This window comes from Podarcis erhardii, assembly GCF_964252035.2.
Source record: "Podarcis erhardii genome assembly, chromosome: 6".
NCBI classification, from domain to species: domain Eukaryota; kingdom Metazoa; phylum Chordata; class Lepidosauria; order Squamata; family Lacertidae; genus Podarcis; species Podarcis erhardii.
The window spans coordinates 8,829,172-8,853,702 of record NC_138510.1 but is presented as its reverse complement, the minus strand read 5'-3'; the positions used below and the strand labels follow the sequence as shown (position 1 = coordinate 8,853,702).

At 46.4% G+C, this 24,531-nt stretch overlaps 1 protein-coding gene across 4 annotated transcripts in view; it reads right to left on the bottom strand.

Annotated features, from left to right (window-relative positions):
- The window catches only part of NKAIN4 (sodium/potassium transporting ATPase interacting 4), a gene marked incomplete at its 3' end in the record, with an annotated part of 564,211 nt that overhangs the window by 480,288 nt on the left and 59,392 nt on the right, over positions 1-24,531 (bottom strand). For all 4 annotated transcript variants that reach the window (XR_014158000.1, XM_081868139.1, XM_081868138.1 and 1 more), the window contains exons 4-5: positions 24,315-24,512; positions 1,856-1,916 (exon numbers count right to left, since the gene is read on the bottom strand). Coding sequence is in view for 3 of the 4 variants with exons in the window: in XM_081868139.1 (XP_081724265.1) it covers positions 1,856-1,916; positions 24,315-24,512 (259 nt within the window). The remainder of the gene's footprint in view (positions 1-1,855; positions 1,917-24,314; positions 24,513-24,531) is intronic.

Genomic DNA, 24,531 nt, shown 5'->3' with positions numbered 1-24,531 from the left:
ATCACTGGTCATTCCTCGAGTTGGTGAGGCTCATTTGACAATAACAAGAAACCAAGACTTACTATAGCCATCCCTGTATTGTGGAATACTCTGCTAGCTGGTTTTCAACAGGCACCCTCTGTTCCAACTTATAAATACCTGCCTCAAACTTTTCTATTCTGCCAGCGTTATGCAAGGAATTAAGAACAGATCTTAATAGTTAGCTAATTTCTGGTTTCAACTTTTCACGTGGCTTTTATTGCATGGTTTGATGTACAATTGTTGTTAACCACTCTTATGTTTTTTATGAATAGCAATATAAATATTTTTTTAAATAAAGAATACACTGAGCCCCACAGTAAATGTAATAGATGTCACCGCATGAGCTCATTGGAAGCCCCCAACAGAGCAAACATTGGGGTAGACTTGCAGAGCCAGAATAAGTAGCCAAATGTTGCCACACTGAGAAATCAGCTTGTTAGGGTTGCCATCTGACTGAAGAATTCGTCATTGACTGGTGGCCTTGTGGAGTGGTAAAAGTCTTCTGGGAAATGATATATAATGAGTTAAAGAAAATGTTTAAGAAAACCTTTGTTGAAAAACCAGCAGCCTTTTTGTTATGTATAATAGGTGAAGAGATACCAGAAGAAGACAAGAAACTGTTCATGTACGCAACCACGGCAGCGAGAATGCTTCTAGATGTCAGGAACTAGACTGAAGGGTATTGCTCTGAGGAGAAATGGTGGGAGCCCCCCCTCTCCCTCTGAACAAGGGCCTGATCCTGACACTCCTCTGGAGCAGGAGGATAGTATCGACCTAGAAAAATGGTTCGAGGAAGGACACAGTTCGGAAACTGACAGCTGGGCGAAGACCAATCAAAGGGAGAGGAACGGGAAGAGAGAGAGCTGGTTGGATCACCCTCACTAGAAAGTGTGCAGGGCATGAGTCCTAGAGCCAGGCATCTGGATAGGGTCTCAGAAGGCTCAGTGGTGGAGGGATCATGTGGTGAGGAAACGGGAAGACGGAAATGTGGGATGTAAGAATCAGGTGCAGTCAAACACAACATTGCTAGAGTAGACATGAAGGTTGTCTCAGTCCTCCAGCCAGAACTTCCTGCTTCCCAGGACTGAGATGAAACTTCCTATGTGTAAATTGAGATGAGCATGGCCTCTCAAGAAGTAGAAAGAACCACAGGCTGGCGACCATCTTGTCTCTCTTGTCTCTATCGATGCCACCTTAACAACAGCACTACTAAGATCCACCCTTGGCTCCAGGCCAAGAGAAGAAAAGGGGGGCTTTCTCCCATAAGGAGATAGTCACCACATTTAAACTATGTTCTAACCTTTCAAGTCTGCCTTCTGGGAACCATTGTGTGAACAGATGATTACTTGTGAGTAAATGTTTTATACTCTACAGAAGACTGCGTAGCGTCTTATCTTAGGAGGGATTAAACAGGGGAAATACCAGGAAATATTTACAGAGACTCTAACGAGTCTGAGCAAGCTATCTGCTGTGCATGTGTTTAAAAAAGGGGGAATGTTAACTCTGCTGATTTTGTTGAACTTGTAAAGACAAGTTGGGATAGGATATCTTAGACAATATATCCTCCCCCGCATCTCTAAACATTCCCACAGGAAGTAACTAGAGGGAAGAGGGAGGAACTCAACTGGGAGCACCTACACGATGTGAACGGACGCTGAATGTTTGTGCTGTGTTCAATAAACCTCTCTGCAGGCCACCTCAAGCTCCCTGGTGAGATATACATGCAATAAATAAATAAATAAATAAATAAATAAAATAAAATAAATTTCATTCTAAGAGGAAGGGCATCAGATTAGACCCATGGCCAGGGATCTGTCCAGCGGCAAATACTTACAGCTGTCTTCTTCTTCTGTAAAAACACTGACAACGTAACAGGCATAGACGAAGCCCACCAGCTGGAAGAGGAAAAGATAAAAGGAATCATAATCATAATATTTGCTCCAAAACTAGTGCTTACATAAAGGAATATACGCGCTGTACAAACAACAGTCAAAAGTGCTGCCTTCGACAGTGGAGGTAGAATGTAACCATCACGGCTGGAAGTCATTGATAACAATATGGCCCATGGATTTGTCTAGGTTGGTGGCCCTCACTACATCTTGAGGGTCTGAACGTGAGGGTATTTGTGGTGTGAAGAATTTCTTCTACTTCTAGTCTGTCCTGAATCTTTCTACATTCAGCTTCATTGGATAGCCCTGAGCTCCAGAATAACACGAGAGGGAGAAAAGCTTTGATTATAGCTTATTTCTTATTTTAACATTTTGTTTTGGGCCTCCTTTGGCTAACTAGTTATCGCTATTGTTAGACAACTGGGGGGAGCGCAGAAAGAAGAAACGCCCTGGTGCATCTGCAGCAGGACAACCGGACGCCTTCATCTGCCCCTGCTGCAACAAAACATGTCTCTCCCGTATCGGTCTCTACAATCACAGCAGACACTGTAATTCTCCAACAACTTGACTTCACCCCCCAAGGGTGCTCTCCTTCATCGTCTCCCAACAATAGAAACTTTGCCAATCTGCGACAGATCACCCAGAGATCAGCCAGCAGATTCTTTTTTATATATATATAAATTTTTATTAGATTTTCACATTTTATAAAGACATACATACACAAAAAGACACAGACCAACACGTATGTAATTTCATGCCCTTACTTTCATTACCCTCTTTCTCTGACTTCCCCCACCCCCTCTTCCTACATCCCAATTTCAATAAGTATTTCAGCAAGTTCCTATCCATTATCTTACACATATTATTATTATTATTATTATTGTTTTTAAAAAAGAAGAAACATTTTACTTAAAAACATTTAACTTTTCACTTTCCAATTCTCTTTTTCCTAAGGTCGACCCCATTTCCCTTCCATGAATTTCTCCCTTTAATATTACTTATAAATCCAATTGGCCTGATAAAAGATTATAAAGTTTTAAAAGTCTTTGTTCTCCCCTCCCTCCCTACCCCGGCTTCCGTCCCCAGAGAAGCATCCCCAAAAAGAGTTCCTAGCCCGGATTCCTCACATCCGAGGCCCTTAATTCTCTGTTAGTCTCTCTCTGCCAGTTTTGTTGGTAGTCTTTTTTGTTGGTCTTCGGTTCTCGAAACAGTTCTGTCACAGTCCCATCAAGTTTTCTTCCATCCAAAAAGTTTAAAAGCTGTTGTTTCTGAAGATCAGGCCCATGCCTAAGAAGAAAGTCTCGGTCATATTTCTTTATTCTTTTAAATTCCAGTGTTCCAAGTAATCCAGAGGCTTCCTTCTTCATCTTTCTCATCTTTTGCAGAGTTGTAATCCAAAGGTCTTCTTCTTTACTTTCTGTCAGTATAGGCTTTTGGTTAATATTTAGTTGGTTGATATTTTCCACTTGAACTGTCTCCCTTCCTCCTTTCCTTTCCATCCCTCCTTGTGGCTCGGCTGCAGATTCTTTTTCAGGCGTGTCGTTTGTACATTCTTTTTCAGGCGTGTCGTTTGTACATTCGGCAGAATTGTTTGTTTTGGAGTTCAAGGTCATAAGTACTTTGCTCATAGCCGTAGTCTGCTCTTGTAAAATTCCCACGAGAAAAAACATTTTTTCTATTTCTGCCAGTAATTTTCCCTCTGCAGCCATTGTAGTGCCTCTAGTCCCCCCTAGGGGGATTCCAATTGCTCGATAGTCCTTTCCAACAGTCTGTTACTTTGTCATTTATTTACTACTTTGTTTCCAACCATCTCATTTTAAATGTATCACTTTTAAAAGAGAGAGTTATTAGATAGCAAGATTTTAACTTTGGCCACTCGTTTGACAGCTCCTTTGACAGCTGTCAAACTCTTTGTTCTTTTTCCCTCCGGCAAGACGCTCTCGGGTTCGGGGGGGGGGGTTACATTAAAAGTTCCAAAATTCCTCCCTTTCCCTCCAGCACAAAATCTTCACCTGTCAAATTCATGGAAAGATCTTTTTTTCCCTGATCAGACAGCAATTTTTCCACCTTAGTTCTCCGATCCTTGCTTTAGATCGTTTGTAGATAGGGGGGGTGCGGACTTCCCTTTAGCACATCCCCCGGTTGTACCAAATTCAAAGCCAAGAAATTTTAAGTCCAAATTCCCTTCTACTCACGGGTAGCTTGTTTTACAGTCCAAATTTCAGGAAGAAAGTTAGCGCTCTCCGGTCATGGCTCGCGGCTTCACTCCACTGAGGTAGCGATCTACTCACAGCACCACGCCGCCCTCCGTACCCCTCCGTAGCCTTTAAAAAGGCTCTTCATGAGTCGGGGGGCGCTTAAGGTGCCCACCGAGTCACCAGGTCCGCAGGCATCCGCGCCTGAGGTTTCTGAGGGTCCCCGCGTCGCCGGCGCGGCAAGACCCATCCTCAGCGGAGCCGATTCCCTCCGGAGCTCGGAGGGAATCCGCCATTCGCGTTCGCGCTAACCCGGAAGTCCGATCAGCCAGCAGATTCTGATCCACCTTCTACTTACCCATGTCGTACAACATAGAATCGTAGGATTGTAGAGTTGGAAGGGACCCCGAGGGTCATCTAGTCCAACCCCCTGCAATGCAGGAATCTTAGCTGAAGAATCCATGACAGATGGCCATCCGACCACTGCTTAAAAACCTCCAAGGAAGGAGAATCATAGAATCATAGAATCATAGAGTTGGAAGAGACCACAAGGGCCATCGGGTCCAACCCCCTGCCAAGCAGGAAACACCATCAGAGCACTCCTGACATATGGTTGTCAAGCCTCTGCTTAAAGACCTCCAAAGAAGGAGACTCCACCACACTCCTTGGCAGCAAATTCCACTGTCAAACAGCTCTTACTGTCAGGAAGTTCTTCCTACTGTTTAGCTGGAATCTTCTTTCTTGTAGTTTGGATCCATTGCTCCGTGTCCGCTTCTCTGGAGCAGCAGAAAACAACCTTTCTCCCTCCTCTATGTGACATCCTTTTATATATTTGAACATGGCTATCATATCACCCCTTAACCTCCTCTTCTCCAGGCTAAACATGCCCAGCTCCCTTAGCCGTTCCTCATAAGGCATCGTTTCCAGGCCTTTGACCATTTTGGTTGCCCTCCTCTGGACACGTTCCCACAACTCCCCAAGGGAGACCGTTCCACTTGTGTTAGTCAAGGTGATAAATCTTAATGGGTCAATTTGAGTAAGACTAATATTGGATGCAACCCTATAGATTTTACATAGACACCTAAGAAGTGCTCTTTTCTCTAAACAGATGGTTTGTTCATCTAGTTCGGAACTGTTAACTCTCACAGCAGTCTACCAGGCCAACTTTCTCATCAGCTGGTACTTTGGGAGAAGAACCGTAGGTCCATGGGAAAGCTCAGCAGCAGAGCATCTATCTTGCATGCAGAGGGTCTCAACTTCAGTCCCAGGCATCTTCACTAGGGCTGGGAATATCCATTGACTGAAACCCTGGAGAGCTACTGCCTGTCTGTGTAGACAATACAGAGCCAGATGGACCAATGGTCTGACTTGATATAAGACAGTTTCCTACATTTCCTAAATCCTTTGAGTTGGAGATTTCAGGAGTTGAGCCTGGGACCTTCTGCAATGCAAAACTCAAACTTCATCACTGAGTTGTGGTTCCTCCATAATTTATCCTGGTTTTGGCTAGCCTTCTCAGTGAGACACCTTCTGAATGTTTGCAGACGCTGCCCAAGCTTTCAAGCTTATATTTTGCAGAAACTTGCTTTATAAAAGAATAAGATGTTGACATTCCCAGGATGCCTAATGCCATTGTCTCTTCCCGAACACTACAATCACCTGCCATCGTTCAATAGAATCCATTTTGTTCCTTCTGTCAGGCACAAAAGCAAATTCCAACCTTTCCAAAGAATGGATGCCTTTACCCGCATGTATTGTTGGCTTGAACTTCCTGGTGTCCATCAGACCAAGGAGAATAAAGTGAGCATTCCGTCATCCTTGCAACTCTTAATAAGATGCTCAGGAGATTCAGAGTTGGTGAGGCAGCTTTTTTTTGCAAAACAATGTAAAACATTACTCAACCTCTTCAGAGCGGGGCTTTCAGAAGAGACCTGCCAAACCCAAATGCATTCCATAATCCCTCCCACGGAAACCTCATTAGCCTGCCTTTTGTTCAGCGGTGTGATGTATGTTTCTCTTGTATTAAAAATGAATGACTCCACTTTCCAGAGTCCCCTCATACATCATTCTGCTTTCCTGCGGTGTGAGTAATTGTTTGGTCCTAATTCCTCGTTAAAGTGGATTGAGTTCACAGTGGAAAACAAATAATTAAGGCCTACAATAACCTTAAAAATGAGGTGCCCGGCAGATCTGGAGGAGCCAGGGATCCTGGTTTGAGACCCTCCTTTCACCAGCAATGTTGCGCAGACTCATGGAAAGGCTCTGAAAAGCCTCTACCTTACGTCTCCTATGTAAGCATTTCAAGAAAGTTGTGGAGATTCTTTCACCTGCTGCCAAAAAGCCTGTAGGCAGATGTGTCCTATACAAATTTCAAACAGACCATAAAACCAAGAAAGCAGCGCTGGCGTGGGGGCATACCGTATTGGCCCAAATATAACCTACACCTTTTTTCCAAATTCCGACCATGAAAAGTTAAAGTGCGGCTTATATTCGCGACCTCACGATATCACTGCTGAAACAGCCCAGGATGCCACCAAGAGGGCTGTTGAGGGTGCCATACAATGGTGCCCGTCCCACCCACCAATCCCAAACCTCCCCTGAGCCATCAGAACGAAGGGGGAAGCGGTGCAGCTCCCCCCCCCCCAGAGAGCAGCCCAGGAATGCGGGGCAACAGCGTGCTGCCCGCTGCTCCCAAGTCTTTAACTTCTGCTGTAGCCCTAGTGAGCGGGGGTTGCAGTTGCCCAGGCAGGCCATTGCCTCTGCCACCACCCTATGCAAACCTCCCCCCAGCTGCACCCTGTAGGGCTGGTGCTTCGGGGGAGTGTTGGGGCCTCTTCAGTAGCCCCCCAACATTTCCCAGTGCACTGCACGGGTCCTGTAGGGACAAACATTAATCCTAACTGTAATAATTCCACTTTTGCTAACATTATTGTGTGACTTCCTCGAATCCCCCGGCTGAATTTCCATATAAATCATTATAGCAGTTTTCCAAAACTATTTTCACATAAAATTTATTTAGTCATAGAATCATAGAATCATAGAGTTGGAAGAGGCCACAAGGGCCATCGAGTCCAACCCCCTGCCAAGCAGGAAACACTAATTAACATCTTTCTTTCTTTTCATTTTTTTTAACCATAGTATTCTACAACATCACTTATTTAAATCCTAGGCCAATCTGGTGCTCGCAAGTAATTCTGTTTAAGTTATCTTAACATATTTAGCTAAATACTCTTTAAATTTCTTCCATTCCTCTTGGTACTCCTCCTCCTTCTGGTTGCGGACTCCCCCCCCCCCCCCGAATTTTAAAGGTGCGGCTTATTTTCAGGTGCAGCTTATATTCAGGCCAATACGGTATTTGTACAGGGGGTTCCAGTGGCAGGGCCTGAGCACCTAACTCACTCCACAGCTGTAGCTGCATCCAGGAGAAAGAAAATGCTGCACCTCTCTCTCTCTCTCTCACCAGTGTGGTGTAGTGGTTCAGAGCGGTGGACTCGTAATCTGGGGAACCGGGTTCGCGTCTCTGCTCCTCCACATGCAGCTGCTGGGTGACCTTGGGCCAGTCACACTTCTTTGAAGTCTCTCAGCCCCACTCACCTCACAGAGTGTTTGTTGTGGGGGAGGAAGGGAAAGGAGAATGTTAGCCGCTTTGAGACTCCTTCGGGTAGTGATAAAGCGGGATATCAAATCCAAACTCTTCTCTCTCTCTCTCTCTCTCTCTCTCTCTCACTCACACACACACACACACACACACACACAGCTAATGGATGGCATTGCAGCTATCAAGTTGACAGAGATCAGGTGACATCAACGGCCAATTGGGGTTCCACCTGGTCCTATAAAAGCTGCTGCGACTGGCATGACTGCAGTGTCAGACATTGATTGCTCAGGTGTATGCTAAGCTGCTCAGAGGCAGCCTCTCCCTGGCTGACTACCTATTCTGTCCTAAATGAAGGATTCTGCCTAAATAAATATGCAGCTGAAGCGAAGTCTTTAATCCCCTGTACAAGAAGAGGATACAGCAGTTTCCAGATGGTCTTCAAATCCTTCAGTGGCTGGAACAAGAAGAGGACCCAGCACTTTCCAGATGGTCAACACAAGCTTTCGGAAATCTACAGCAACTGTGCTTTTCCGGTTTCCGTGCAAACACATCATTGTACAATTTTAGTAAGAGGTTTTTCACACACACAAAAAGCAACATGACTCACGAGGAGGAAAGAAAAGCAGGATGAGTCCATTCATCTCAAGGGGTCACCATGGCAAAACCTACCATGTAGAAGGAGCAGAAACAATTATTTATGTATGCAATGACAGCAGTGCAGATACTGCCTAGCTGTCAACCTTTTCCTTTTTTTAGGGGAAATTCCCTTACTCTGAATAGGATTCCTCACAAGAAAAGGGAAAAGTTGACAGCTATCTACTACTGGCCCAGAGATGGAAAGAAAATAAAGTCCCAACCAAAGACAAATGGACTATGCCAAAATGGCAAAGTTGACAGGGAAAATCAGAAGCCGGGAAGAGAAGAACTTTGAGAAGGAATGGGGAAGATCCACAATGTATTTAAGAAAACACTGTAAACAACTAAACACTTTGGCAGGATTTAAGTAATGCTTGTAATGTGTTAAAGACTATGGTAAAAATGGACTATTTTTTAAAAAAGAAAAAATAAGAGAAGCAGTTGAAAAAAGATTGATAATGGTAACCATGGAAGGGCAGAGGGAGTTGAAGGATTCATGGAATCCTAAATGTTGATGTTGATGTTTAATGTTTGAATTTTAATTGGTAATGTAAATTGATTTGATGAAAAAACAACAGCACACCATTTAGGACACTACATTGGTACCTTGGGTTAAGAACTTAATTCATTCTGGAGGTCCGTTCTTAACCTGAAACTATTCTTAACATGAGGTACCACTTTAGCTAATGGGGCCTCCCGCTGCTGCCGCACGATTTCTGTTCTCATCCTGAAGCAAAGTTCTTAACCCGAGGTACTATTTCTGGGTTAGCGGAGTCTGTAACCTGAAGCGTCTGTAACCTGAAGCGTCTGTAACCTGAGGTACCACTGTAGTGGGCTAAGGCACAGGAGCCTGGGGCAAAGAAGATGCTGAAAAGCCAAGGGAAAATACAATCCCAGACTGTTCCTGATGATTTCTTACCCCAGTGCATGCATGCCCTTTGAGATAGTGGAGGTGAAAGCTTTTAGAGGTATGCAGGTCTGGAGCTGGCCATGGTGCTGAAACAATGACCTGCACACGGTTGTTGTTGTTGTTGTTGTTGTTGTTCTTCCTCTTCCTCCTCTTCTTCTTCTTCTTCTTCTTCTTCTTCTTCGATCCCTCGTAGCCAAGTAAGATTATCTTCCATATAATTGGCTGTGGAGGCCAATTCTGGATCCACTCTTCCTTCCACAGTGGGGACATTGGTTTCCAGGCAGGAGCTGATCACGGTGAGGGTTTGCCAAGCATGCCTTCCTCTTAGCACGTTTCTCCCTTGCGTCCTGAGTTTGAGCTTCTTCAAAGCCCATGACACATTTGGTAAAGGCTGTTCTCCAACTGGAGCACTCGCAGGCCAGTGTTTCCCAGTTGTCAGTGTTTATGCTACATTTTTTTTTAGATTTGCCTTGAGACAGTCTTTAAACCTCTTTTGTTGACCACCAGCATTACGCTTTCCATTTTTAAGTTCGGAATAGAGTGTTGCTTTTGTGAGCAACATCCAGCATGGGTTTTTTGTTGTGGAAGTGGTGTTTCACTATTTACTTCTTTGATTTATGACATCCCAAACACCCAGGTAACAATAACCTAAAATCATCAAGTTCCAAGTGCATTGATTAAATCACCTTCATCTCACATCATCACGCTATATCTGGGGCCACCAAAAGCCAATGAGAAGCAGAATACAGTGGCACCTTGGGTTACATACGCTTCAGGTTACATACGTTTCAGGTTACAGACTCCGCTAGCCCAGAAATAGTGCTTCAGGTTAAGAACTTTGCTTCAGGATGAGAACAGAAAACATGCTCCGGTGGCGCGGCAGCCACAGGAGGCCCCATTAGCTAAAGTGGTGCTTCAGGTTAAGAACAGTTTCAGGTTAAGTACGGACCTCCAAAACAAATTAAGTACTTAACCCGAGGTACCACTATATCTTGCACTTTCTTGGAAGATACCCAGATCCAGGTTTGCTGGGTTTTCAGGGGAGAGATATCTCTTACAATTTCCCCCATGCCTTTCTATGTATGTGCTGTCAGATGTGGCACAATTCTCAGATCCCCACTTTCTCTAGCTGAACATGTCCTGAACTCTATGAGGAAACTCACCAAAAATCAGAAGCCGGAAGCCTGCCCAGCTTCAAAGACCCAAAGCGGAAACTCCGTTTACCTTCCTTTTATCGGCAAGCTTAAACCAAATATCCTTCAATCTAATTGTTTGCCCACTGTATGACACGTAGGAAAGTTAAGTACCAAAATACATTAAGCATTGGACAAAGGATTAAAAATTCATCATTGCCCCAGAAATATGAACCCTGGCTGCTGACATTTATAACTTCCCATGTCCTTGAAAAGGTAATAAGCAACTGGATCCTTCCATTTATTAATTCGATCAGATTATTTATAGCTGACTGTATCCCATGGGCTCAAGACTAGGGTAACGGAAATTTAACCCAGCTACCTTAAATCTCTGCCTAGGAATCTAATAATCGAGTCCATAGGAAATGGACGCCAAAGTCTCTGAATGGCATAAGACAGAAACCAGGTTTTTCTGGGCATCACTGAGATCTCACTGGCCTTGAGTAGCATTTTAGGAAATTTTTAATTAGCACGTCACTTATATCCATCTCTGAGAATATAAGAAGTCCTTTCTTACACTCTCAAAATGGAAGGGCAACAAAATGGGATACTAGACTGCCGGTTGTACCTGCTTGTCTCCCAGATTCCCCTTGTGCTCAAGGGTCCTTTGCATTTCTCTACAGCAGCGGTTCTCAACCTGTGGGTCCCCAGATGTTGTTGGACTACAACTCCCATCATCCCTGAGCTGTGGTCTTGCTAGGGGTGCTGGGAGTTGCAGTTCAACAACATCTGGGGACCCACAGGTTGAGAAAGACTGCTCTACAGCTTTCTAGGGTTGTAGCATAGGTCCAAGGTCTGTATAGTTAAAGCTATGGTTTTCCCAGTAATGATGTATGGAAGTGAGAGCTGGACCATAAAGAAGGCTGATCGCTGAAGAATTGATGCTTTTGAATTATAGTGTTGGAGGAGAGTCTTGAGAGTCCCATGGACTGCAAGAAGATCAAACCACTCCATTCTTAAGGAAATCAGCCCTGAGTGCTCACTGGAAGGACAGATCCTGAAGCTGAGGCTCCAAGACTTTGGCCACCTCATGAGAAGAGAAGACTCCCTGGAAAAGACCCTGATGTTGGGAAGGATAGAGGGCACAAGGAGAAGGGGATGACAGAGGACGAGATGGTTGGACAGTGTTCTCGAAGCTACCAGCATGAGTTTGACCAAACTGCAGGAGGCAGTGGAAGACAGGAGTGCCTGGTGTGCTCTGGTCCATGGGGTCATGAAGAGTCAGACACGACTAAATGACTAAACAACAACAACAACAACAATAACAACAACAAAGCATAGGTCCACAAGCAAATGAAATACCCTTCTGAACCCTTTCAACATGTCCCCAAGGACACATCCTTAGATAGCAGTTTTCCAAGGCCTCTCGTTGGCCTTGTGCATCTTATTCCTCACTCCTACTCCTTTGACTTTGTTTCCAACACATCCCACTTAGTGATTAAATCCTTTGTTCTGCTTTGACCTCATCCCCCACTGCCTACGACTTTCCAACATAGGGTTTCATCAATAATGAATTACTGTTTATTCAATTGTTTCACTTCTCCTACTTTACCCAAAGAGGTTACATCAGCCTCCCAGCTCATCAGGATCAGAGAGGTTTCTAGAGCAAGCAGAGGGTTTCAGGGAAGAGCACATCATGTGAGCCTGATCTGCCTTTCCATGCTAAGCTGTAATGAAAGCCAGCACCTCGGGGATATAGAAAACGCCTGGAAGCTCTGCTACGTTTTGCCTTCTGCATGAAATATGAATGGTATAAAGCCAATAGCAGGAGAAAAATCAAACTCTGAAAGGTCACAGCAGTAAAGCGCAATGCAAAGAAGGAAGCATAACATTGAGGTATGTAAACGTTTAAGTGAATCCATTGCTGATTCTTGCTCCACAGGAATTGATAGGAGCATATAGGAACATAGGAAGTTGCCTTATAATGAGTCAGACGGCTGGTTCATCTAGCTCAGCATTGACTAGTCTGACCAGAAGCCCTCTGAATCTCTCAGGGAATCTCTCCCGGCCCAACTCGAGATGCCAGGCATTGAACTTGAAACCTTCTGCATGCAAATGTTCTTCCATTTAGCTACAGCCTCCTTGCTTCTCCTTCAAGCAGCTATTATGTTCTCTGGCCACAGAAGAAGAAGAAGAAGAGTTTGGATTTGATATCCCGCCTTTCACTCCGCTTAAGGAGTGTCAAAGCGGCTAACAATCTCCTTTCCATTCCTCCCCCACAACAAACACTCTGTGAGGTGAGTGAGGCTGAGAGACTTCAGAGAAGTGTGACTAGCCCAAGGTCACCCAGCAGCTGCATGTGGAGGAGCGGGGAAGCAAACCCGGTCCACCAGATTATGAGTCCACCGCTCTTAACCACTACACCATGCTGGCTCTGATACGTCCTGTTATAGCTTTATTCAAACTATGACGTGTGAGAAACCCACAAGAAGGACATTGTGATGGCCTGGGAATCCGATTCAGAGGCTGAACCAGAGGAATCCCAGCCTGCACAAGAGTCCCCGCCTCCAGGGCCGGCTGAGCTGGGGCAGGGCCTTGATTCTGAAGAACCTGCACCTGTGCCGGATCCTCAGGAGCAGAAACCAGATGAATCCACTCTGGCTCCAGAGGTGATTGAGGACGCATTGCCTACAGGTGTGCCTCTCCCAGCCCTGTCAGGGGAAAGTGAATCTCCCCCTGGGTCCAGTAACCCTCCAGCCTCTCCTGAGCTGCAGAGGCTCAGGGCAGAGAGGCGGAGGGAACTGGTTTCTCCCAGGAGGAGTGCTCGCCTTAAGGCCAGGAGAGGCGGGTCACCTGGGGGCCAGGACCGCCCCTGGCCTCAGAGAAGATAAAGGCCAGTCAGCCCGGTCCCAGGTTGCGGGAGCAACATCATTGAAGAGCTTTTTCGGCCAGCATCCAGTCCTGTTCCCCCAGAGTTCCTGTCCTTGCCCGGCTCCTTGCTGTGGACCCCGCTTCGCCCGTGGAGGACTGTCTGCCAACCCTGGACCTCGCCCCACAGTAACCTCCCCCCTGGACCAGCACAAACATGAGTGAAATAGCACACTCCTAGTTATGATCCCTGGTAACATGTAATCATCAAAACCAGTACCATTGATAGTGTTATCCTTCACGGATGTCCTTCACATGCTGGGGATTGAAGTCGGCTTGCTACCACTGAGCTAATGAATTTCCTACACAATCACCCCACCTGCAAAAAATACGTCATGCAGACCTCTTTGTGTGTGTTTCTGTGCGTGTGTATTAATCCGTTCTGTGGAAAAGAGAGTCAATTGCCTTAAAATGTCCCCAAAGTCTTCTAAAGACGAGCATCCTCTGGCAATAGCAAGAATGGATCGGGTGGCAGTGGGCGGAGGGAAATTACTTTTCCCCCGTTGTCTCAGCATGGAAGGCAAAGAGTTTTTGATCTATGTATCACAGCACCATCCATCAAGGCGTTTGCCCACAGGAGAAGATGCTTCAAGGTCAACGTAGGCAGGAAATTATCAAGAGGAGAATTAGGACAATGGAAAGGAGGGGAGCAAGGAAGGGGGGCGGGGAGAACCCATGAGAGACGAAGAGTCCATGGTGATCCAAAAGGTGCTGAACAAGCCTAGCTTGTAATAGACCGAGAATGCATTTTTCCGTGATAGATGGGTCCCATTAGAATTCTATTAAAGCCCAACAAATACCTATAAGCGTTACAACTTTTGACCCGCAGAGCCAACTGCAGCCCACCAGGCATGTAGGGCAGCCCGCTGTTGAAGGGTCACTGAACCTGCTTTTCCTACTGTCATCTTCCTGTCAACTGCATTAACATGGCAAGCGCTGGGGCATGGGCTGTAGCTCGGCAGTAAGGAAGTTCCTTTACATGCAGAAGGTCCCAGGTTCAGTTCCATAGCTGTCACCTTACAGATTTGAAAATAAGGGATCAGTAGCCAAAATAAGGGATCAACAATTACTTTGATAAAATACATATTTTGTTGCGTGCAAATGGCTTTAGATACCTATTAGGTCCATAAATTACCGTATAGCATATATTCAACACAAAAAAACAGCAACAATTTGTTGTTGACAAAGGACAGCTGGACATAGAAAGGGCCCCATTACCTTCAGTAGCTTATTTAAGGGACATCATCAATAAGGGACAGCAGCGGGACATGGCGCTGGGATAAGGGACTGTCCCTCCAAATAAGGGACGCTTGACAGCTATGTTCAGTTCCTGGCATCTCAAAGTAGATGCCTTTCTCTAGTCCTGGAGAGCCAAGTTATTGTAGGCAATAATGAGCTACAGGGACCAATGAACGGGTTCTGTATGAGATAGCTTCCTGTGCTCCTTTGTCAAACATCTGGGAGACCACGGCAGATGTGCTGGTCAACTGTGTTCAGTTTCTTGGGTCATCAGCTGGGCAGGCTGGAAACAGAATTCTGCTTAAGCAGGCGATTCCTGCCCAGAGGCAATGGGCCAGCTTTCCTTGCGCCCGGGTGGCAAAACTCCATACCCTCCAACATTTCTCCAGTGAAAATAGGGACATCCTAAGGAAAAACAGGACATTCCAGGATCATATCAGAAACCAGGACAGCTTCTGTAAATCTGAGATTGTCCCTGGAAAATAGGGACACCTAGAGGGACTGGGACATTCCCTGTTGTTGTTGTTGTTGAATAGGACGTCCCTATTTTCACCAGAGAAATGTTGGAGGGTATGGGGTCTTCTGTCTCAAACCCTGTGGAGCTGCTGCTAGACAATAGACAACACACAGTAAACAATACAGAGGTTGACAGACCAATGGTCTGACTCTGTATGAGACAGCTTCCTCCGTTCCTATGGTTCCCTGACAATTGAGGTGGCTCTCAGGTTTTGATCCCACTTGGCATTTGATTTCGCATTCGCCGCTTTCCCTCCATCTCTTTTCCTCTTGTTGGAGGCAGGAATCCGTCAAGTGCTAAGCAGCCCCTGCTCTCTCGTCCCTCTGGGAGACATATCCAGAATGCGCTAAAATATAAGACCCGATTTCCCAGAAGCCTTTAATGGAGCCGTGCCAGTCTCTGCGGCCTGACGGTGCTCCCTCAACTTCATCTGTGTAACTGTCTGGAAATGTAAATCTACCATTTGAAAGACAAGAGATTCCAACTTGTAATTTCAGAGCCTGAATTATACATGACTCTAACCGGCACAGTTCATACCGCACCTCATGAAATCAGGCCCTTATTCTTCTTTAAATAAAATAAAGTGAAATATGGAGACTTCTTTTCAAATTAAAGTTGCTTTGAAAGAAAAACGGTGCTATGAATAATAGACCCTCCCTCATGTCTCTCCTGTCCTCCAGACATCCACGCACGCCCCCCAAGATTTAAAAAGTAATGCTCTTCAAATATTTGAGGGTCAAGTTCTGACCTACATTAAAGTTCCTTTCCATTTGCCCAGTTTTAAATATTTTAATCAGAAATCGAAGAGAGCTGGAAGGAGGGGAAAATGGTAAAGAGGTAGGAGGGGCGGACTTCAGAGAGAAGATTAAAAGAGCTGCACGGATAACCAAACGGTTATGCAGAGACCTCATCATTATTCTGCTTTCAGATGGAGCCTAAAGGGAAGGAGGAGAGAACTGAACTATTTATGGCAATAGAGATCAAGCATTCTTAGACCTTCAGCACTGCAGTTCTGGGCAGCGTTCTCCAACCCCCACCCCGAGAAAAATAGGTGCCAGAACACACCATGAAGTTGTTACAGGAAGTCACCGGGCGACTCGGGGCAACCCTGAACAGATGCTGGTTTGACAACAGCCGCATTCAACACTTGTGGAGGTGCTAAAAGCTACAGCAAGTTGTCTCCCTAGCTGGTTTGGAGGTCGCCTCTGGTTCTAGTGCAGGACAAACAGGGCTGGCTTTAGCATATGTGCCGCCAGGGTGCAAAGATCCTCCCAGTGCCCCCAAATTTAGTTTAAGGGTAAAGGGGACCCCTGACCCTTAGGTCCAGTTGTGGTCAACTCTGGGTTTACAGCGCTCATGTGTACAGCTTCCAGGTCATGTGGCCAGCATGACTAAACCGCTTCTGGCAAACCAGAGCAGCACACAGAAACGCCGTTTACCTTCCTGCCGGAGCGGCACCTATTTATCTACTTACACTTTTGATGTGCTTTCAAACTCCTAGGTTGGCAGGAGCAGGGACTGAGCAACAGGAGCTCACCCCGTCGCGGGGATTCGAACCGCCGACCTTCTGATTGGCAAGTCCTAGGCTCTGTGGTTTAACCCACAGCACCACCCGCGTCCCAAAAAAATTAGTTTAGCCGCCCCCAAATTAACTTTTATTGAGCTTTTTTTTTTAGGAGGGGCAAACTCAAAGTTGTTGAGCTTTGAGCTTTTTTGTAGGGGGGATTGCTCGCCTGTAACAACAACACAGCGGGGAAAAACTGCTTTTGTTTCCTGACTCGTCGGGAATATTTGACGCTACAGAGTAAGAGTAACAGAGCGATGGAGGAGGGGACTTTCACTCCATTGCTTTTCACTGCCACCAATCCAGAGGGACCGGTATACAGTAGGTATACATTTGGCACCCCCCAGAATTCAGCGCCCAGGTGCCCCGCACCCTTGCACCCCCAGTAAAGACAGTAAAGGACAAATGTGGCCCCACATCCCTCGTTCTCTTGGATACAGGCAGATGGCTAGGACAGCCTGGAAGGGCCCTCGCGCAAATGTGCAAATACGCAAATGTGCAGTGATAGAGGCTTGGCTGGGAAGCTTAAAGCCCATCGCTGCTACACAGAGATTGATTCCCACCAGCATGGTCCTTTTCATGTTAAAACCCCCAAATCTATTTGCAATCCCATTAACTTGGGAAATCATGGGAACTGGAGTCCAACTGCATCTGGAGGGCACCGGGTTGGGGAAGGATGGCAGGGCCACTGGGCATTCTTCTTGCTAGGGCTCAGAGCAGTAGGTTCATCTTGCCTTCTTATGCACTCATCTCAGCCCCCTGTATGTTAAGGTCAACGGCAGGCGCTCTCTCCTGCCCACCTCTGATAGCAGTTACTGTATTTTTTGCTCTATAAGACTCACTTTTTCCCTCCTAAAAAGTAAGGGGAAATGTGTGTGCATCTTATGGAGCGAATGCAGGCTGCACAGCTATCCCAGAAGCCAGAACAGCAAGAGGGATTGCTGCTTTCACTGCGCAGCAATCCCTCTTGCTGTTCTGGCTTCTGAGATTCAAAATATTTTTTTTCTTGTTTTCCTCCTCCAAAAACTAGCTGTGTCTTGTGGTCTGGTGCGCCTTATAGAGCAAAAAATATGGTAGATAGTTGAGTTCTAGGAAAGCGCCTTCTTTGTCGTGGCCCCTTGTCTCTGGAAAGCCTTTTGTCTTGGGTCTGGCAGGCCTTGTCATTATTACAGATGGAGGAAGGATCCACCGTACCAAAAGGGGTTCACCTGATCTGATCTGAGTAAAGGTAAAAGCTAAGGTAAAGGACCCCTGGATTGTTAAGTCCAGTCAGTGCAGTGCTCGTCTCACTTCAGGCCAAGGGAGTCGGCGTTTGTCCACAGACAGTTTTCTGTGTCATGTGGCCAGCAAGGACTAAACCACTTCTGGCCAAACGGGACACTGTGATGGAAGGAGTTGGCAGGAGCTGGGACAGAGCAATAGGAGCTCACTCCGTTGCAGGGATTTGAACCGCAAACCTTCTGATCGGGAAGCCCGAGAGGCTCTATGGTTTAGACCACAGCGCCACCTGTGTCCCAGATTAGGTAAGGGTGCTGAGACCCTAGTTCCCCTCCTAAAAGCTACAAGAGATCCATGGGGGAAAGGGTTGATTGTTAAATCACTCTGGGAACCGTAGCTCTGTAAGGATGAATAGGGGTCTCCTAACAACTCTCAATGCCCTTAGCAAACTACAGTTCCCAGGATTCTTTGTGGGGAGTGGAGAGTCACCACTGGCGAACCAGTATAACAGCGCTTTAAACTTATTTTGCAGATGTGCCATTGGCAACATTTTATTACTGAATTGTATTCTATCTTCTTCTTTGGTGATCACTCGTAGCCGAGTAAGATTGTCTTCCATAAACACGGTTTTAACAATGAGTCCGTAAGTGACTGTGGAGGCCAGTTCTGGATCCACACGTCCTTCCACAGTGGGGACATTGGTTTCTGGGCGGGAGTTGATCACGGTGAGGGTTTGCCAAGCATGCCTTCCTCTTAGCACCTTTCTCCCTTGCGTCCTGAGTTCGAGTGTCTTCAAAACCCATGACACCTTTGGCAAAGGCTGTTCTCCAACTGGAGCGCTCGCAGGCCAGTGTTTCCCAGTTGTCAGTGTTTATACTACATTTTTAAAAGATTTGCCTTGAGAGATCCTTTAAACCTCTTTTGTTGACCACCAGCAATACGCTTTCCATTTTTACTGTGGGGCCGACTGCCTCTTTATTGTTTACCGCTGACTTTGGTTTAAAAGGGTTTTGTTGTATGTTTTAATCCTGCAAGCTACTCTTAAAAGCAACCCCTTAAAAATTTATTAATAAAAACAACAGCAATCTTTCACCATACAGCCATATATTTAATTTTATGTGTCATATGAAATCCCATGGAGCAAAATTGTTCTCTTTGGCCATGCTGGAAGTGGGGGGGGGGGGGACAGGCCCCAGCAACACCCAAGCTCTCGCCCGCATTTCAGAATTGCAGGCAAGCTCCCACCAGCAGCTGGTGAAGACGAAATCACAGCAATGTGCAGATGGCAGCCTGCAACCTTTGTTTCCCCCCACACACACTCCCTTCATTTGCTGGGGGGCAATTATTACTGGTGGAAATGTAGCATATGCCGGTGGCTCTCATTCTAGCTTTCGCTGTAGCATCTGCCATCAAAGTCAACATTTGCCATCTTCCTGGGAGCGTTCCAGGCTGTCGTTTGGAAATGGAAACAGCCAACAGGCAAGGCAGGTTCTTCTCCAATGAAAACTCCATTTTGGCACATGGGATCTTGGAACTAAACGATCCATCTTCCCTCCCTCCTGCATTGCATACAAGCACTTCAACCTCATCCTGAGTCCCAACTCTGAGGCACATGGCCGCCGCAGAACTTTGAGGGGGCCTGTCCCCTTCATTCAAAAATTTGGGGGGCCTAGTCCCTGCCTCCCCCTCCCAATTGGCATGCCTGTAATTATTATTATTATTATTATTTATACCCTGCCCATCTGGCTGGGTTTCCCCAGCCACCCTGGGGGGCTTCCAACAAAATATTAAAATACAATAGACCGTCAAACATTAAACGCTTCCCTAAGCAGGGCTGCCTTCAGATGTCTTCTAAAAGTCTGGTAGTTGTTTTTCTCTTTGACATTTGGTGCAAGGGCATTCCACAGGTGGGTGCCACTACCGAGAAGGCCCTCTGCCTGTAACTTGGCTTCTCGCAGCGATGGAACCACCAGAAGGCCCTCAGCGCTGGACCAACACTTTGAATTGTGCTCGGAAACGTACTGGGAGCCAACGTAGGTCTTTCAAGACCGGTGTTATGTGGTCTCGGTGGCCGCTCCGAGTCACCAGTCTAGCTGCCGCATTCTGGATTAGTTGTAGTTTCCGGGTCACCTTCAAAGGTAGCCCCACACAGAGCGAGAGATAACTAGAGCATGCACCACTCTGGCAAGACAGTCTACGGGCAGGTAGGGTCTCAGCCTGCATACCAGATGGAACTGGTAGACACCTACCCTGGACACAGAATTGACCTGCGCCTCCATGGACAGCTGTGAGTCCAGAATGACCCCAGGCTGCGCACCTGGTCCTTCAGGGGCACAGTTACCCCATTCAGGACCAGGGAGTCCTCCACACCTGCCTGCCTCCTGCCTTTCAAAAACTATTAAAGTGGAATGGATATTTTGGAAAAGACAAAGCAGGAAACAGGGAGGGGAGATGTGCAGCAAACCTGCACAGATGCTATCCACACCTTGATGTAGCATATGAAAGCTACTTTCATGTGTAGGACTAGAAAGGGCTTGAGAAACACACACACACGTGTCTTTCAATTAGCACAGGTCTCTGCACCCTGGCAAAAACTCAGCAAATGAGGAGTGCAACAGGTCGAACCCCTCACATCTCCCCCTCTCTTTTACTTTCCAGGGAGGCAGGGTCAAGAACGCCATCGAAAAATAGCCATTCGACTTGTCTGTAGCACAGTGGGTCAGGGAGGGGGAGTGGAAGGGTAAAGACTGTTCTGCTCCTATTTGCGTTTAAATGAGATTAAGAAGACAGGCAAGGCTGCCTTTAACCCTCAGAGACAAGGGCTGCAAGGCCCTGGATGGCCAAGCAGCATCTGATTAGTCCCAGTTTTCCCTAAGGGCTTTTTTCCCTCCACATCTTTCACAAAGGAAAGGGCCTCTTTCCCCACTCAGCCAGCAAGGGTAAGGAAATGAAGGCTGCGTGCAAGCCCAATTGCACCCACAGATGGCATCATCTGCCCCAAAGATGAACCTTATTTGTGCTTTGGTGGACTGCCGAGTGTCCGCAATGCACCCCCAAGTGTGCATGATGTTCCCCTCTGTGTGTGCACACTCTAAAGTTGACCTCCCTAGTGAGCAACCAAGTTTCCGTCTCTCAGGGACGTCTTGCAAGGCCTCATATTTTTGTCGTCAATAATAATAATAGGGACGCAGGTGGCACTGTGGGTTAAACCACAGAGCCTAGGACTTGCCGATCAGAAGGTCGGCGGTTCGAATCCCCACGACAGGGTGAGCTCCTGTTGCTCGGTCCCTGCTAGCAGTTTGAAAGCATGTCAAAGTGCAAGTAAATAAATAGGTACCGCTCCGGCGGGAAGGTAAACGGCATTTCCGTGCACTGCTCTGGTTCGCCAGAAGTGGTTTAGTCATGCTGGCCACATGACCCGGAAGCTGTACGCCGGCTCCCTCGGCCAATAAAGCGAGATGAGCATGCTGGACCTAATGCTCAGGAGTACCTTTGCCTTTACCTTTTAGAACACCTTTACATATTTTGTTGCGTGAATTTGCAACACCAAACTCTCGTGATTTTCTGAGTTAATCGGGTTGCAATCTGTTTTTTCTTTTCTTTTCTGGAAACAGCTTGGAAATGAATGCCACTAGATTTCCAGAAGCGGCATTTGCATTGTGAGAAAGATCACATAGAGTGCAGAAATTATCAGGTAAAGTAAATATCTGTGATATCTGAATGCAGCCAGCGTTGGCCATCCCTAGGAATATATTCATACAGGGGATGAAAATGTAAGAAGAACCTGCTGGGTCAGGCCAGTGGCTCATCTATTCTAGCATCCTGCTCTCACATCCACAGATTTGACCATGAATTCATCCTGGTTTATAAAATTGCTGCCTTGCCATGGCTATGGTTCTCTGATTCACACATGACATTTGTCATGCGACAGGGAGGACTAAGATCAGCTCCCTTGGTGAAAATATAGAGAGAGACACAGTGTTATATTCATGCAAAACAAAGCAAAGCAGATTTTAAAAGACGGTGGCTTCCATTGTTGAGATGCTAGAAAATGTACATGGGCTCTAGTGGCATTTTATGAAGACAATAGACTTTTTGTTTCAGTTTACTCCGCAGCAAACGAGAATCAATTACCGGGCGGCACCAATTACTGTGGCATGTTAATGAAAAAAATAAATAATTGAGGGTATGGATAAACATAAGCGCTGTGACATTTGATGGCAACTTTTGTGCAAACTGCTGGCGTCTGCAGGAACAGAAGGGGGGGCGGGAGTGCGCGTCAGAATGGCTTTGTTTTCTGACGGGGTGTATTATTATATCCTTGGGGGAGCCGCACACAGCCTTTTGCCTAATTGGATTCTCTCCCTTTCTGCAACTTCTTCTTCCTCCCTGACGCTCACACATAAATATTTAAATCGCAGTCACGCTGGCTGGTAAAGTTTTTGATGTACCTATTGCTGAGGAAATGCTCCTTCTATATCAGCCTGAGCCTTGCTTCTCTTTGTTTTTCTTCTTCCTGGGTTTACTTTAAATGAACAATCTCTCTCAGCACCAGAGTCACATCCTGGTGTAATGGGCTGAAGGGCTTGTTTTGTACAGATTGAAAAAAGAATTTGAGACTAGTGGGGAAATCCATCATATTCTTGCACACACACACCCACACACACACACCAAGTTTATGTAATTTGTAATTACTGTTGGATTTAGGGCAATGAGTGTAGGGGTTTGTTGTTTGTTTGTTTCAGAGAGGGCAGGATCCAAAGAACTTTGAAGTTATTTGTATGTTCCCAAGGGTGTTTTGGCATCATGCTTCTGTTGTCTCTCCTCCACAGTCTCTCCATGAAACCAAGGGGGATTTCAAAAGCATTTTCCGTGTGATCTCAATCCTGTTCAAACAGTGTGAGTCAAAAGTCCCCACTAAAGAGCACCTCAGATCTCAGCCACAGTGTTCAAGTACTGAAATCAGCAAGTTGACGATGACCCCTGTCACCAACAGGAGTCAAAAATCAAGTTTGTATCCACACACACATGCTACGTCCAAGGCCGGCATGGCCATTGGGCAGAGGGAAGCAACCACCTCAGGTGTCAGTCTTTGGGGAATCGGGTCCCACCCCCGGTGGCAGTAATTAAGCAGATCAAATGAAAGATCAAACCTATCAGTTCCTAAGGAAATCAGCCCTGAGTGCTCACTGGAAGGGCAGATCCTGAAGCTGAGGCTCCAATACTTTGGCCACCTCATGAGAAGAGAAGACTCCCTGGAAAAGACCCTGATGTTGGGAAAGATGGAGGGCACAAGGAGAAGGGGATGACAGAGGATGAGATGGTTGGACAGTGTTCTCAAAGCTACCAGCATGAGTTTGACCAAACTGTGGGAGGCAGTGGAAGACAGGAGTGCCTGACGTGCTCTGGTCCATGGGGTCACGAAGAGTCGGACACAACTAAACGACTAAACAACAACAAATGAAAGGAGCTTCCTTACCAGATAGTTTCTTTAATAATCATAGCGAGAGACAAAGGAATGCATAGCTGTCTAGAAATGGTGTTGCTCCCAGTTAAGGTTCACCCCCTCTGTCTCCATTAATCTATGTCACTCCTACGTCGGGTAATCTGAGCTTGTTGTCTCTGCGCTTTCTGTTCTATCTCTCTCAGAGCCTTGGCTTACCCTGGGCCATGGTTTGGCTCAGCATGCAATACAAACTGGTTTATTCACTTTCCCTTTCTCTCTCCCCCCAACTCTCTCTTTCACACACACGAGAACATGTGGCACAACCCACATGTCTTCAAAATATGTCTTTTAAATATCTAGCATAGGAGCCAACTCCTAGGGGCTGAGGTCCCTTTGGCTCCCCCAATAAAATATTAGAGGGGGCCAGCCCCCAGCCCCAAGTTAATGGGCATTGCCATTCAAATGTTGTGCATGAGCCGCATCTTGTGACCGATTATGCACGGCAGGGCTTACCTGCCCCCCCCCCCCCGTATACAGTGGTACCTCTGGTTGCAGACACGATCTGTTATGGGGTGCCATTCGCACCCCGAAAAGTCTGTAACCAGAGCAGCACTTCTGTGCATGTGCGAAGTGCAATAATAATAATAATAATAATAATAATAATAATAATAATAAATTTTATTTATATCCCGCCCTCCCCAGCCGAAGTCGGGCTCAGGGCGGCTAACAACAATAAGACAATAGAGCGCTTCTACGCATGCGCGAACAGTGCAGAACGTTTCTGTGCATGTGCAAACCACGCAGAATGCTTCTGCGTGTGCAGTGAAACCTGGAAGTAAACACTTCTGGGTTTGCCACGTTCTTAACCCGAAAAAACGCAACATGAAGTATTCACAAGAAGAGGTATGACTGTTTTGCATTGAAATTGGCACCCAGGATATCCAATACCCAGACGTGGCCGTTTTGAATTGCTGAAACAGGCCCAGTTTCAGATTTGCGGGTTTTGAGGGCATCACTCACCGCCACCAGAATCTGCATTGCACTGTGCATGACCTCGATGTAGCGATATTCCAAAGCGCAACCGATCACGGAGACGTAGGAATGGCTGTCCAAGCCCTTGATGCCGACCATGGGAGTCTCCTTCCTTACACATCCAGGACCGTTTTCACTCCACCAGGACTGGTGTCGGGAGATGTTGAAGGTCAACAGCTCGCTGTCCTGCAGAGGGAGAAATACG